The sequence below is a fragment of the Coregonus lavaretus genome (assembly GCF_964263955.1).
Source record: "Coregonus lavaretus genome assembly, chromosome: 28".
NCBI lineage: Eukaryota > Metazoa > Chordata > Actinopteri > Salmoniformes > Salmonidae > Coregonus > Coregonus lavaretus.
In genome coordinates, this window is record NC_140015.1 from 29,579,462 (window position 1) to 29,596,425 (window position 16,964).

The 16,964-nt window shown below is 43.4% G+C and overlaps 1 protein-coding gene across 1 annotated transcript in view; it reads left to right on the forward strand.

Moving 5' to 3' along the window:
• LOC311104552 (rho GTPase-activating protein 17-like) overlaps window positions 1–16,964 on the forward strand; it is an 89,340-nt gene that overhangs the window by 40,540 nt on the left and 31,836 nt on the right. Inside the window, exon 2 of the mRNA XM_084146420.1 lies at window positions 16,745–16,784. Within this exon, the coding sequence (XP_084002546.1) occupies window positions 16,745–16,784 (40 nt within the window). The remainder of the gene's footprint in view (window positions 1–16,744; window positions 16,785–16,964) is intronic.

Consider the following 16,964-nt stretch of genomic DNA (forward strand, 5'->3'; position numbering starts at 1 on the left):
TATGAAGCTAGTCATTCTGTTCTGTTCTGGTTCTGTAGTTATAAAGCTAGTCATTCTGTTCTGGTACTATAGTTATAAAGCTAGTCATTCTGTTCTGTTCTGGTACTGTAGTTTTAAAGCTAGTCATTCAGTTCTGGTACTGTAGTTATAAAGCTAGTCATTCTGTTCTGTTCTGGTACTGTAGTTATAAAGCTAGTCATTCTGTTCTGGTACTGTAGTTATAAAGCTAGTCATTCTGTTCTGGTCTGGTACTGTAGTTATAAAGCTAGTCATACTGTTCTGTTCTGGTACTGTAGTTATAAAGCTAGTCATTCTGTTCTGGTACTGTAGTTATAAAGCTAGTCATTCTGTTCTGGAACTGTAGTTATAAAGCTAGTCATTCTGTTCTGGTCTGGTACTGTAGTTATAAAGCTAGTCATTCTGTTCTGGTCTGGTACTGTAGTTATAAAGCTAGTCATTCTGTTCTGGTCTGGTACTGTAGTTATAAAGCTAGTCATTCTGTTCTGGTACTATAGTTATAAAGCTAATCATTCTGTTCTGTTCTGGTACTATAGTTATAAAGCTAGTCATTCTGTTCTGGTACTATAGTTATGAAGCTAGTCATACTGTTCTGTTCTGGTACTGTAGTTATAAAGCTAGTCATTCTGTTCTGGTCTGGTACTGTAGTTATAAAGCTAGTCATTCTGTTCTGGTCTGGTACTGTAGTTATAAAGCTAGTCATTCTGTTCTGGTACTATAGTTATAAAGCTAGTCATTCTGTTCTTGTACTTTAGTTATAAAGCTAGTCATACTGTTCTGTTCTGGTACTGTAGTTATAAAGTTAGTCATTCTGTTCTGGTACTGTAGTTATAAAGCTAGTCATTCTGTTCTGGTACTGTAGTTATAAAGCTAGTCATTTTGTTCTGGTCTGGTACTATAGTTATGAAGCTAGTCATACTGTTCTGTTCTGGTACTGTAGTTATAAAGCTAGTCATTCTGTTCTGTTCTGGTACTGTAGTTATAAAGCTAGTCATTCTGTTCTGGTACTGTAGTTATAAAGCTAGTCATTCTGTTCTGGTACTGTAGTTATAAAGCTAGTCATTCTGTTCTGGTACTGTAGTTATAAAGCTAGTCATTCTGTTCTGGTCTGGTACTGTAGTTATAAAGCTAGTCATTCTGTTCTGTTCTGGTACTGTACTTATAAAGCTAGTCATACTGTTCTGTTCTGGTACTGTAGTTATAAAGCTAGTCATTCTGTTCTGGTACTGTAGTTATAAAGCTAGTCATTCTGTTCTGGTACTGTAGTTATAAAGCTAGTCATTCTGTTCTGGTACTGTAGTTATAAAGCTAGTCATACTGTTCTGGTACTGTAGTTATAAAGCTAGTCATTCTGTTCTGGTACTGTAGTTATAAAGCTAGTCATTCTGTTCTGTTCTGGTACTGTAGTTTTAAAGCTAGTCATTCTGTTCTGGTACTGTAGTTATAAAGCTAGTCATTCTGTTCTGGTCTGGTTCTATAGTTATAAAGCTAGTCATTCTGTTCTGGTACTGTCGTTATTAAGCTAGTCATTCTGTTCTGTTCTGGTACTGTCGTTATTAAGCTAGTCATTCTGTTCTGGTACTGTCGTTATTAAGCTAGTCATTCTGTTCTGGTCTGGTACTGTAGTTATAAAGCTAGTCATTCTGTTCTGGTACTGTAGTTAAAAAGCTAGTCATTATGTTCTGGTACTATAGTTATAATGCTAGTCATTCTGTTCTGGTACTGTAGTTATAAAGCTAGTCATTCTGTTCTGTTCTGGTACTGTAGTTATAAAGCTAGTCATTCTGTTCTGGTACTGTCGTTATTAAGCTAGTCATTCTGTTCTGGTCTGGTACTGTAGTTATAAAGCTAGTCATTCTGTTCTGGTACTGTAGTTAAAAAGCTAGTCATTCTGTTCTGGTCTGGTACTATAGTTATAAAGCTAGTCATTCTGTTCTGTTCTGGTACTGTAGTTATAAATCTAGTCATTCTGTTCTGTTCTGGTACTGTAGTTATGAAGCTAGTCATTCTGTTCTGGTACTGTAGCTATAAAGCTAGTCATTCTGTTCTGATCAGGTACTATAGTTATAAAGCTAGTCATTCTGGTCTGGTACTGTAGTTATAAAGCTAGTCATTCTGTTCTGGTCTGGTACTGTAGTTATAATGCTAGTCATTCTGTTCTGGTACTATAGTTATAAAGCTAGTCATTCTGTTCTGGTACTATAGTTATGAAGCTAGTCATACTGTTCTGTTCTGGTTCTGTAGTTATAAAGCTAGTCATTCTGTTCTGGTACTATAGTTATAAAGCTAGTCATTCTGTTCTGTTCTGGTACTGTAGTTTTAAAGCTAGTCATTCTGTTCTGGTACTGTAGTTATAAAGCTAGTCATTCTGTTCTGTTCTGGTACTGTAGTTATAAAGCTAGTCATTCTGTTCTGGTACTGTAGTTATAAAGCTAGTCATTCTGTTCTGGTCTGGTACTGTAGTTATAAAGCTAGTCATACTGTTCTGTTCTGGTACTGTAGTTATAAAGCTAGTCATTCTGTTCTGGTACTGTAGTTATAAAGCTAGTCATTCTGTTCTGGAACTGTAGCTATAAAGCTAGTCATTCTGTTCTGGTCTGGTACTGTAGTTATAAAGCTAGTCATTCTGTTCTGGTCTGGTACTGTAGTTATAAAGCTAGTAATTCTGTTCTGGTACTGTAGTTATAAAGCTATTCATACTGTTCTGTTACTGTAGTTATAAAGCTAGTCATTCTGTTCTGGTACTGTAGTTATAAAGCTAGTCATTCTGTTCTGGTCTGGTACTGTAGTTATAAAGCTAGTCATTCTGTTCTGGTACTATAGTTATAAAGCTAGTCATTCTGTTCTGGTACTGTAGTTATAAAGCTAGTCATTCTTTTCTGGTCTGGTACTGTAGTTATAAAGCTAGTCATTCTGTTCTGGTACTGTAGTTATAAAGCTAGTCATTCTGTTCTGGTCTGGTACTGTAGTTATAAAGCTAGTCATTCTGTTCTGTTCTGGTACTGTAGTCATAAATCTAGTCATTCTGTTCTGTTCTGGTACTGTAGTTATGAAGCTAGTCATTCTGTTCTGGTACTGTAGTTATAAAGCTAGTAATTCTGTTCTGTTCTGGGACTGTAGTTATAAAGCTAGTCATTCTGTTCTGGTACTGTCGTTATAAAGCTAGTCATTCTTTTCTGGTCTGGTACTGTAGTTATAAAGCTAGTCATTCTGTTCTGGTACTGTAGTTATAAAGCTAGTCATTCTGTTCTGGTCTGGTACTGTAGTTATAAAGCTAGTCATTCTGTTCTGTTCTGGTACTGTAGTTATAAAGCTAGCCATTCTGTTCTGGTACTGTAGTTATAAAGCTAGTCATTCTGTTCTGGTACTGTAGTTATAAAGCTAGTCATTCTGTTCTGGTACTGTAGTTATAAAGCTAGTCATTCTGTTCTGTTCTGGTACTGTAGTTACAAAGCTAGTCATTCTGTTCTGTTCTGGTACTGTAGTTATGAAGCTAGTCATTCTGTTCTGGTACTGTAGCTATAAAGCTAGTCATTCTGTTCTGTTCTGGTACTGTAGTTATAAAGCTAGTCATTCTGTTCTGTTCTGGTACTGTAGTTATAAAGCTAGTCATTCTGTTCTGGTCTGGTACTGTAGTTATAAAGCTAGTCATTCTGTTCTGGTCTGGTACTGTAGTTATAAAGCCAGTCATTCTGTTCTGGTACTATAGTTATGAAGCTAGTCATTCTGTTCTGTTCTGGTACTATAGTTATAAAGCTAGTCATTCTGTTCTGTTCTGGTACTGTAGTTATAAAGCTAGTCATTCTGTTCTGTTCTGGTACTGTAGTTATAAAGCTAGTCATTCTGTTCTGTTCTGGTACTATAGTTATAAAGCTAGTCATTCTGTTCTGGTCTGGTACTGTAGTTATAAAGCTAGTCATTCTGTTCTGGTACTGTAGTTATAAAGCTAGTCATTCTGTTCTGTTCTGGTACTATAGTTATAAAGCTAGTCATTCTGTTCTGGTCTGGTACTGTAGTTATAAAGCTAGCCATTCTGTTCTGGTACTGTAGTTATAAAGCTAGTCATACTGTTCTGTTACTGTAGTTATAAAGCTAGTCATTCTGTTCTGGTCTGGTACTGTAGTTATAAAGCTAGTCATTCTGTTCTGGTACTGTAGTTATAAAGCTAGTCATTCTGTTCTGGTCTGGTACTGTAGTTATAAAGCTAGTCATTCTGTTCTGGTACTGTAGTTATAAAGCTAGTCATTCTGTTCTGGTACTGTAGTTATAAAGCTAGTCATACTGTTCTGGTACTGTAGTTATAAAGCTAGTCATTCTGTTCTGGTACTATAGTTATAAAGCTGGTCATTCTGTTCTGGTACTGTAGTTATAAAGCTAGTCATACTGTTCTGGTACTGTAGTTATAAAGCTAGTCATTCTGTTCTGGTACTATAGTTATAAAGCTGGTCATTCTGTTCTGTTCTGGTACTATAGTTATAAAGCTAGTCATTCTGTTCTGTTCTGGTACTACAGTTATAAAGCTAGCCATTCTGTTCTGGTACTGTAGTTATAAAGCTAGTCATTCTGTTCTGGTACTGTAGTTATAAAGCTAGTCATTCTGTTCTGGTCTGGGACTGTAGTTATAAAGCTAGTCATTCTGTTCTGGTCTGGTACTGTAGTTATAAAGCTAGTCATTCTGTTCTGGTACTGTAGTTATAAAGCTAGTCATTCTGTTCTGGTACTGTAGTTATAAAGCTAGTCATTCTGTTCTGGTCTGGTACTATAGTTATAAAGCTAGTCATTCTGTTCTGGTACTGTATTTATAAAGCTAGTCATTCTGTTCTGGTACTGTAGTTATAAAGCTAGTCATTATGTTCTGGTACTATAGTTATAAAGCTAGTCATTCTGTTCTGGTACTATAGTTATAAAGCTAGTCATTCTGTTCTGATACTGTAGTTATAAAGCTAGTCATTCTGTTCTGGTACTGTAGTTATAAAGCTAGTCAATTTTTTCTGTTCTGGTACTGTAGTTATAAAGCTAGTCATTCTGTTCTGGTACTGTAGTTATAAAGCTAGTCATTCTGTTCTGGTCTGGTACTGTAGTTATAAAGCTAGTCATTCTGTTCTGGTACTGTAGTTATAAAGCTAGTCATTCTGTTCTGGTCTGGTACTATAGTTATAAAGCTAGTCATTCTGCTCTGTTCTGGTACTGTAGTTATAAAGCTAGTCATTCTGTTCTGTTCTGGTACTGTAGTTATAAAGCTAGTCATTCTGTTCTGGTACTGTAGCTATAAAGTTAGTCATTTTGTTCTGTTCTGGTACTGTAGTTATAAAGCTAGTCATTCTGTTCTGGTCTGGTACTGTAGTTATAAAGCTAGTCATTCTGTTCTGGTCTGGTACTGTAGTTATAAAGCTAGTCATTCTGTTCTGGTACTGTAGTTATAAAGCTAGTCATTCTGTTCTCGTCTGGTACTGTAGTTATAAAGCTAGTCATTCTGTTCTATTACTATAGTTATAAAGCTAGTCATTCTGGTCTGGTACTGTAGTTATAAAGCTAGTCATTCTGTTCTGGGACTATAGTTATAAAGCTAGTCATTCTGTTCTGTTCTGGTACTGTAGTTATAAAGCTAGTCATTCTGTTCTGGTCTGGTACTGTAGTTATAAAGCTAGTCATTCTGTTCTGGTACTGTAGTTATAAAGGTAGTCATTCTGTTCTGGTACTGTAGTTATAAAGCTATTCATTCTGTTCTGTTCTGGTACTGTAGTTATAAAGCTAGTCATTCTGTTCTGTTCTGGTACTGTAGTTATAAAGCTAGTCATTCTGTTCTGGTACTGTAGTTTTAAAGCTAGTCATTCTGTTCTGTTCTGGTACTGTAGTTATAAAGCTAGTCATTCTGTTCTATTCTGGTATTGTAGTTGTAAAGCTAGTCATTCTGTTCTGGTACTATAGTTATAAAGCTAGTCATTCTGTTCTATTCTGGTACTGTAGTTATAAAGCTAGTCATTCTGTTCTATTCTGGTACTGTAGTTATAAAGCTAGTCATTCTGTTATATTCTGGTACTGTAGTTGTAAAGCTAGTCATTCTGTTCTATTCTGGTACTGTAGTTATAAAGCTAGTCATTCTGTTCTATTCTGGTACTGTAGTTATAAAGCTAGTCATTCTGTTCTATTCTGGTACTGTAGTTATAAAGCTAGTCATTCTGTTCTATTCTGGTACTGTAGTTGTAAAGCTAGTCATTATGTTCTAATTTGGTACTGTAGTTGTAAAGCTAGTCATTCTGTTCTATTTTGGTACTGTAGTTATAAAGCTAGTCATTCTGTTCTATTTTGGTACTGTAGTTGTAAAGCTAGTCATTCTGTTCTATTCTGGTACTGTAGTTATAAAGCTAGTCATTATGTTCCAATTTGGTACTGTAGTTATAAAGCTAGTCATTCTGTTCTGGGACTATAGTTATAAAGCTAGTCATTCTGTTCTGTTCTGGTACTGTAGTTATAAAGCTAGTCATTCTGTTCTGGTCTGGTACTGTAGTTATAAAGCTAGTCATTCTGTTCTGGTACTGTAGTTATAAAGGTAGTCATTCTGTTCTGGTACTGTAGTTATAAAGCTATTCATTCTGTTCTGTTCTGGTACTGTAGTTATAAAGCTAGTCATTCTGTTCTGTTCTGGTACTGTAGTTATAAAGCTAGTCATTCTGTTCTGGTACTGTAGTTTTAAAGCTAGTCATTCTGTTCTGTTCTGGTACTGTAGTTATAAAGCTAGTCATTCTGTTCTATTCTGGTATTGTAGTTGTAAAGCTAGTCATTCTGTTCTGGTACTATAGTTATAAAGCTAGTCATTCTGTTCTATTCTGGTACTGTAGTTATAAAGCTAGTCATTCTGTTCTATTCTGGTACTGTAGTTATAAAGCTAGTCATTCTGTTATATTCTGGTACTGTAGTTGTAAAGCTAGTCATTCTGTTCTATTCTGGTACTGTAGTTATAAAGCTAGTCATTCTGTTCTATTCTGGTACTGTAGTTATAAAGCTAGTCATTCTGTTCTATTCTGGTACTGTAGTTATAAAGCTAGTCATTCTGTTCTATTCTGGTACTGTAGTTGTAAAGCTAGTCATTATGTTCTAATTTGGTACTGTAGTTGTAAAGCTAGTCATTCTGTTCTATTTTGGTACTGTAGTTATAAAGCTAGTCATTCTGTTCTATTTTGGTACTGTAGTTGTAAAGCTAGTCATTCTGTTCTATTCTGGTACTGTAGTTATAAAGCTAGTCATTATGTTCCAATTTGGTACTGTAGTTATAAAGCTAGTCATTATGTTCTATTTTGGTACTGTAGTTATAAAGCTAGTCATACTCATACAGTACAGGTATGGTACTACTAGGCTACAGGTGTTTATTGAGAGGCCAGACTGGGGGGGGGTGTTGGTGGATTGGTTTAAAACTAAACATTCCCATAGTCCATTGCTGTAGCACGGGTCGGCAACAGACGGCTCGCGGGCCAAAACCGGCCTGCGAGTGATTCATTTAATTTAATTTTAGTTTTGGGTCAAAAAAGGAATTCAGCTTAAAATGTGTTTAAATTAGGAAATATGTTCCTAAAAGACGTATGTAATGTAATTCAAGGTATTAAATGATTGTTTAAAAAATCGGCCCGTGGCTGAATCTAGTTGCCTACCCATGCTGTAGCAGAAAAATACATTATCTCTAAAAGGTGTTTCCCTCACCTTTATGTACCAGTATACCAGTATTCATTTAATTAGTTTAACTATAGATATGTTCACATAACACTCAACAAAGACTTTTAAAGTGTTCCACTGTCATTTCCAGTGAATGAATTAGGGTCTTTCTATTTCACCAGAGTGGTAAAGCTGTAGAATGCCTCCCTAAGTGTACCTGTGGTCTGGTGAAAGACTGCTGGAATACTCATCATGTCTGTGATACAGTAAATCAAAGACTGTAATGTAATCTGCAGACCTGAGTCAATGAGAGATCACAGTGTGTGTGTGTGTGTGTGTGTGTGTGTGTGTGTGTGGAGGAGGGGTGTATGTGTGTTGTGTATGCTTGTGAGTAGCCTACGTGTGTGGTTTTGTGTGTGTATTTGTGTACACTTTGGTATGTGTTTATATTTAATATATATTTGTGTGTGTGTGGAAGAGGGGCGTGTGTACTCGTGTGTGTGTGTGTATATTTGAGTACACGTCTGTTTATATTTATCTGTGTATGTCTTGAGCTATTTGGGTTACAGATTAGCATAGTGGTTATTTCCTGCAGCAGTATGTTGCTGGCTAATATGGTCAGTCTGTTTTGAATTCCTTTCCCCCATATCTTAATTTCTGTTACCATGCTTAAAGTATGTGTAGTACACTGCAATAATAACACTGTTGCTTTGGATTAGCTCTGAGGACATAGCAGCTTTGAGAGACAGTACTGCATCACCAAATATGTAGACATATTAAGATGGTAAGCTGACATGAATGACCTGAGAAGTGGATGTATAGGGTTGTGTTGTGACTCTGATGAGTAGATTGGTCTGATCATCTTCCTACATATGTTTCATTTCTTATTCTGTGTTATACTCTCTCTTCTCCCAGGGTCCTGACTGTAGCATTGGAGTCAAGATGCCTATTCTTAGAATAATGCCTGCTAGCCTAATGCAGCTATTCCAGCTCAAATCAATGCTAATTCATTATAGATTTTTGCTCAGCTCTTAGCCTCCTACCTCCCCAGGCCAACCAACAACCATCTCTTCTCTTTAACGAGATACTTTACTGCTGTAACGAGTGTCAGTGTAATGCGGTGGATCGAAGTCAGGCGCAGGACACAGAACTCGAGGAAACGTACTTTACTTTAAAGAAAACAACACAGCAATACCTTCACGCAGGAAGGAACTAACCCGCTCACCAAACGACACACAAAACGAAAAACAACCACACACAAGACACATTGGGAGCACCTGGGTTAAATAGGGTAGGCGTGATTACACAAATGGGAAACAGGTGTGTGACATAGACAACAGGTGCAACATAGACACATATAACATAGATCGGCAGCAGCTAGTATTCCGGTGACGACGAACGCCGCAGCCTGCCCGACAAGGAGGAGGGCAGCCTCGGCAGAATCCGTGACAGTACCCCCCCTCCTGACGCGCGGCTCCAGCCGTGCGTCGACACCGGCCTCGGGGATGGCCAGGAGGACGCGGCGCGAGGCAAGTCGGATGACTACGGTGGAAATCCCTCAACATGGAGGGATCGAGGATGTCCCTCCTAGGGACCCAGCACCGCTCCTCCGGACCATACCCCTCCCACTCCACGAGATACTGCAGGCCTCCCACCTGACGCCTCGTATCTAAGATGGAACGGACCGAGTACGCCGGTGCCCCCTCGATGTCCAGTGGTGGCGGAGGGACCTCCCGTATCTCAGACTCCTGGAGTGGACCAGCTACCACCGGCCTGAGGAGAGACACATGGAACGAGGGGTTAATACGATACTCAGGAGGAAGCTGTAACCTAGAACATACCTCGTTCAATCTCCTCAGGACTTTGAAAGGCCCCACAAACCGCCGACCCAGCTTCCGGCAGGGCAGGCGAAGGGGCAGGTTTCGGGTCGAGAGCCAGACCCGGTCCCCCGGTGCATACACCGGAGCCTCACTGCGGTGGGGGTCGGCGCTCGCCTTCTGCCACCCGATGGCCCGCTGCAGGCATACATGGGTAACGTTCCAGGTCTCCTGCGAGCGCCGAAACCATTCATCCACCGCAGGTGCCTCGATCTGGCTCTGATGCCATGGTGCCAGAACCGGCTGATAACCTAATACACACTGGAATGGAGTAAGGTTAGTGGAGGAGTGGCAGAGTGAGTTTTGGGCTATCTCTGCCCAGGGGAGGAACGCCGACCACTCCCCCCGCCGGTCCTGGCAATACGACCTCAGAAACCTACCCACCTCCTGGTTGACTCTCTCCACCTGCCCGTTACTTTGGGGGTGAAACCCTGAGGTAAGGCTGACCGAGACTCCCAGACGTTCCATGAACGCCCTCCAAACCCTCGAGGTGAACTGGGAACCCCGATCAGACAATATATACTCAGGTATCCCATAGTGCCAGAAGACGTGTGTAAATAGGGCCTCAGCAGTCTGTAGGGCCGTAGGGAGACCGGGCAGAGGAATGAGGCAGCAGGACTTAGAAAACCGATCCACAATGACCAGGATCGTGGTATTCCCTTGTGAGGGAGGAAGATCCGTCACGAAATCCACCGATAGGTGGGACCACGGTCATTGTGGAATGGGTAGGGGTTGCAATTTCCCTCTGGGCAGGTGTCTAGGAGCCTTACACTGGGCGCACACCGAGCAGGAAGAAACATAAACCCTCACATCCTTAGCTAAGGTGGGCCACCAGTACTTCCCACTAAGACAATGCACTGTCCGACCGATACCAGGATGACCAGAGGAGGGTGACGTGTGAGCCCAATAGATCAACCGATCGCGGACCTCCAGCGGAACGTACACACAACCCTCTGGACACTGGGGAGGAGTGGGTTCGTTACGCATCGGCCGCTCGATGTCCGCGTCCACTTCCCACACCACCGGTGCCACCAGACACGACGCCGGAAGTATGGGAGTGGGCTCCACGGAACTCTCCTCTGTGTCATACAGTCGGGACAGAGCATCTGCCTTAGCATTCTGGGAGCCTGGCCTGTACGAAAGGGTGAAACAAAAACGGGTGAGAAACATTGACCACCTTGCCTGGCGAGGGTTTAATCTCTTCGCCGCCCAGATGTACTCCAGATTGCGGTGGTCAGTCAAAATGAGAAAAGGTTGGTTAGCCCCCTCAAGACAATGTCTCCACGTTTTCAGGGCTTGGACCACGGCCAACAGCTCTCGGTCCCCCACATCATAGTTGCGCTCCGCCGGACTGAGTTTCTTAGAAAAGAACGCACAGGGGCGGAGCTTGGGTGGTGTGCCCGAGCGCTGGGAAAGTACAGCACCTATCCCAGCCTCCGACGCGTCCACCTCAACCGTGAAGGCCAAGGAGGGATCCGGATGAGCCAGCACTGGAGCCGAGGTAAACAGGCTCTTCAGACGATTGAAAGCCCTGTCCGCCTCAGCTGACCACCGCAAACGCACCGGTCCCCCCTTCAGCAATGAGGTAATGGGAGCCGCTACCTGACCAAAGCCCCGGATAAACCTCCGGTAGTAATTGGCAAATCCCAAAAATTGCTGCACCTCCTTCACCGTGGTTGGTGTCGGCCAATTACGCACGGCCGAAATGCGGTCACTCTTCATTTTCACCCCAGACGCGGACATGTGGTACCCTAGGAAGGAGATGGACTCCTGAAAGAACAAGCATTTCTCCGCCTTGGCATACAGGTCATACTTCAACAGTCGTCCAAGTACCTTACGCACCAGGGACACATGCTCGGCCCGTGTAGCGGAGTATATGAGGATGTCATCAATATACACCATTACACCCTGTCCGTGCAGATCCCTGAAAATCTCATCGACGAAGGCTTGGAAGACTGATGGAGCATTCATCAACCCGTATGGCATGACGAGGTACTCATAGTGTCCTGAGGTAGTGCTGAAAGCCGTCTTCCACTCATCTCCCTCCCGAATACGCACCAGATTGTACGCGCTCCTGAGATCCAATTTCGTGAAGAAGCGGGCTCCGTGCAGTGATTCCGTCATACATGCTATCAGAGGTAAGGGATAGCTGTACTTGACAGCGATCTGATTAAGCCCACGGTAATCAATGCACGGGCGTAACCCACCATCCTTCTTCTTCACGAAAAAGAAACTTGAGGAATCAGGTGAAGTGGAAGGCCGAATGTATCCCTGTCTCAGCGATTCGGAGACATATGTTTCCATAGCCGCCTTCTCCGCCTGTGACAGAGGATACACGTGACTCCGGGGAAGTGCAGCGCCTACCTGGAGATTTATCGCACAATCCCCTGGACGATGGGGTGGTAATTTAGTCGCCCTCTTCTTACTGAAGGCGAGAGCCAAATCGGCATACTCAGAAGGAATGTGCACTGTGGAGACCTGGTTTGGACTCTCCACCGTAGTAGCCCCCAAGGAAACCCCTACACACCTCCCCGAGCACTGACTGGACCATCCCTTGAGAGCCCTCTGTTGCCAGGAAATAGTGGGATCATGAGTGGTTAACCAGGGAAGTCCCAACACCACAGGATACGCAGGAGAATCAATCAGATAGAGACTAATCCTCTCCTCATAACCCCCCTGCGTCCTCATAGAGAGTGGTGCGGTAACCTCCCTGATTAGACCTGACCCTAGCGGGCGACTATCTAATGCGTGGACAGGAAAAGTCACATCAACACGAACAGTAGGAATCCCTAACCTAAGAGAATATTGACGATCAATAAAATTCCCAGCTGCGCCTGAATCTACTAGCGCATTATGCTGGGAATGAGGAGAAAACTCCGGAAACACAACCTCTATAAACAACTAACCAACAGGGAGCTCTGGGTGAGTCGGGTGCCTACTCACCTGAGATGGTCGACCAGTGCTCTGCTTACTGCCTCGACTCCCTGGGAACCCTCCCCAGCACCGAACCGCAGTGTGTCCTCTGCAGCCACAGTTGGTGCAGGGGACGGCCCCTCTCCTGGTCTCCCTAAGTGCAGCACCTCCGAGCTCCATGGGGGTAGAGTCGGAGGTGCTGGGGGATGGAATGAATGAGCCCTGATCAGAACGTCCGCGGGTCTCCAACAGGTTATCCAGCCTGATGGACATCTCCACCAGTTGGTCCAGATTGAGATTGGTATCCCTGCAGGCCAGTTCCCGCCGAACGTCCTCCCTTAGGCTGCACCGATAGTGGTCGATCAGGGCCCTCTCATTCCATCCGGCGCTGGCTGCCAATGTCCTGAACTCCAGCGCAAAATCCTGGGCGCTCCTCCTCTCCTGTCGTAGGTGGAACAGACGCTCGCCCGCCGCTCTCCCCTCTGGTGGATGATCGAATACCGCCCGGAAGCGGCGGGTGAACTCCTCGTAGCGGACCGATGCAGCGTCAATTCCTCCCCACTCGGCGTTGGCCCACTCGAGCGCCTTCCCCGACAGACAGGAGATGAGGGTGGACACGCTCTCGTATCCCGGGGGCGCCGGGTGGATGGTTGCCAGGTAGAGCTCTACCTGGAGCAGGAAACCCTGACACCCGGCTGGTGTACCGTCATATGCCCTCGGGAGCGAGTGCCAAATCCCACTGGGCCCAGGTGGAGAAGGGGTGGACTGTGGTATGGGTGGTAGAGTGGTTGGAGGTGGTGTGGGAAGGCCACCTCTCTCCCAACGGTCCATCGTGTTCATCACCCTCTCCATGGCGGTGCCGAGCGCCTGGATGACACTCTCCTGTTGTTGAAAACGTTCCTCCATAGATTCGGACTGACGAGCTGTACCTGCTGACTCCATAGATGGTGCGTGGTTCTGTAACGAGTGTCAGTGTAATGCGGTGGATCGAAGTCAGGCGCAGGACACAGAACTCGAGGAAACGCACTTTACTGAACTTGAGTAAAGAAAACAACACAGCAATACCTTCACGCAGGAAGGAACTAACCCGCTCACCAAACGACACACGAAAACGAAAAACAACCACGCACAAGACACATTGGGAGCACCTGGGTTAAATAGGGTAGGCGTGATTACACAAATGGGAAACAGGTGTGTGACATAGACAACAGGTGCAACATAGACACATATAACATAGATCGGCAGCAGCTAGTATTCCGGTGACGACGAACGCCGCAGCCTGCCCGAGCAAGGAGGAGGGGCAGCCTCGGCAGAATCCGTGACAACTGCATGGTCTGTGTGGATATTCTGGTTTGGGCTGCCATTGGTCTGGCCTAGATGATATCAGGGCTTGATTTATGTGGCCTATACGGATTAAAATATATCCATACCAAGTCTCTCTGGTAGATTATAAATGTACTTCACCAATTAAAGGGACAGCAGCGATTTAACAAAACCAAAGTGTGGATTTTAGTCCCTCCTTGTCCATAGACTGCTTTCAAGGTAAGGGAGCAAATATGTAAATACGTAGACTCGCTGAACTATCCCTTTTATACAATTCTGCTACTTTCAATGGGATAGATCATAGACACAGTTTATATATGGTGTACTGTATACCAGTGGTACCATTTACAGTAAAGCAGGGTCTAGGTACAGCAATGTGCAGTATAGGGTTTAGTAAGGTATTATTTCAGTGGGTTATAGCAGTATTAGGTAACAGCTGTTGTGTGTGTGAGGGGGTTAATTGATCCCAATGAGCATTACTGTATGTTGTTGGCCCAGACTCCAGTAAGAGAGCACCCTCTGGGGAAGATGGTGTGTTTGTGCCTGTACGTTCACACGTGTGAGTGGGGATGACCTAAGTCTCTATAGCAATCCTGCTGGCTCAGCAGTATCAGAACCCTCTAAATGGTGAGCTAATGATCACTTCACTGTCAGAACCCTCTAAATGGTGAGCTAATGATCACTTCACTATCAGAAACCTCTAAATGGTGAGCTAATGATCACTTCACTATCAGAAACCTCTAAATGGTGAGCTAATGATCACTTCACTATCAGAACCCTCTAAATGGTGAGATAATGATCACTTCACTATCAGAACCCTCTAAATGGTAAGCTAATGATCACTTCACTATCAGAAACCTCTAAATGGTGAGCTAATGATCACTTCACTATCAGAACTCTCTAAATGGTGAGCTAATGATCACTTCACTATCAGAAACCTCTAAATGGTGAGCTAATGATCACTTCACTATCAGAAACCTCTAAATGGTGAGCTAATGATGACTTCACTATCAGCACCCTCTAAATGGTGAGCTAATGAATCACTTCACAATCAGAACCCTGTAAATGGTGAGCTAATTATCACTTAGCTATCAGAACCCTCTAAATGGTGAGCTAATGATCATTTCACTTCCCAGCACACTTTAAGTCTGGCTTTTGTTAAGTGCTGGGAAAATATACTGCTGGGACCACCACTCCACTCGATTAAAGGGGAGAGAGAGTTGTGTTATTACAGATGTAGGGTAGGTCTATGGAGAATATTGGCTGTTCTTCTTTTCCACAGTGAATGATGGTGTTAAGATTGGTAGGCTGTGTTTCCCAAAAGGTGGATCAGGAAGATCAATATGGGTTTCACTTGTACCTGATTCGTTGTGGCTGAATGTTAGATTGCGTCGAGAAACAGGCCCTGTGTAGCTCAGTTGGTAGAGCATGGCGTTTGCAACGCCAGGGTTGTGGGTTCGATTCCCACGGGGGGCCAGTATGAAAAATGTATGCACTCACTAACTGTAAGTCGCTCTGGATAAGAGTGTCTGCTAAAATGACTAAAATGTCAACAGTTTTTGCTTATTGGGTGGGTCTCAAGAACATTTGAATGGCTTTAAGTCTGTCACAGTGCCAAGAAAACCTTTGAAACCACAGGTGTATGGGATAGTGCATTTTGGTTTTGGGATGATGTCAGTAAACTCTCTCCACTCTACTCCTCTCTCTCCTCCAACATACAAGCTGACTAGTGGGTATTACATGTTTGAGACATCAACAGACCTCTCACCTCCTGCTGTTGCCATAACAAAGGCTGGAATTCAGGGAACAGGAAGTGTGTGTTCTAACAGGGGGAGGATCTAACAGACCCTCTCCCTGGAAACAGCCACAGGCAGAGGTGTGGAGTGTCAGTGTGTGTGAGTGAGTTAGGTCTACTTGTGATGTTTGTTGTGCAGACCACTCATAGTATAGCAGAATCTATTTTGTTGCTATAGGGCTACCGGCTGCGTTGTGGAGAGAAATAAATTGCAACGTTAGCTATGACGTTACCTATGACTTGCCCCTAATCAGTAAGACAGGTTAGTCTTCATTACCTGTCATAGTATTTGCTCAGAGATGGAGAAGTAGAGAGATACTCTTTACTCTGCCAATCTCTGTTCATTCTCTTTTCACTGCAACTTTACTCTTACTAAGTTGAAATGAAGTGCAGTGGAGTTGCAGGCTTACAGCACCACTATAGCTCACATTAACTCTTTCAGTCAGTCCTGGAATTGCATTGGTGTAAATCAGTAGAGAAGTCTTAAACTATGAGAGAGTGTGATCTGGCACAACTCTGACACAGGCCCTGCACTACAGTTGGGCTTTCCATACCATATGATATCTTAAATACCACCATGGTGCAGGTAGAAATGCAAAGTATAGAACTGACACCATTCTCTATTCTTTACAACAGAGAAGCGTTTCTGTAGCCTGGTTGAACCAGACTGAACGCTGCACTTACCATTGTTTCTGGTGAGCGCACAGTTCAGTCTGGTTTAACCAGGCTAGCGTTTCTGTTCTACATTTTACATTTACATTTTAGTCATTTAGCAGACGCTCTTATCCAGAGCGACTTACAGTTAATGCATACATTATTTATTTGTTCATACCCCCTGTGGGAATCGAACCCACAACCCTGGCGTTGCAAACGCCATGCTCTATCAACTGAGCTACATCCCTGCCGGCCATTCCCTCCCCTACCCTGGAAGACGCTGGGCCAATTGCGCGCCGCCCCATGGGTCTCCCGGTCGCGGCCGGCTACAACAGAGCCTGGATTCGAACCAGGATCTCTAGTGGCACAGCTAGCACTGCGATGCAGTGCCTTAGACCACTGCGCCACTCGGGAGACAATTCTACACACTACACTTCTATTGGAACTCTCTGTAATGAATAAGCCCTATTATGTCTGCCTATCTGACCTTTGACCTCTTATGTGTTTCCCTCCACAGAGCTGAGAAGACTGAGGTACTGAGTGATGACCTTCTACAGGTGAATATTATTATTCTGTCTCCTGCTTCCACTTTATACTCAGTCACAGCAGCCATAGACACTGTCAAGTCAAATGTAACCATTAACATACAATATGATGGTGCTGGATGGAACATGTGATGACTTGTGTTGACTGGATGGAACATGTGATGACTTGTGTTGACTGGATGGAACATGTGA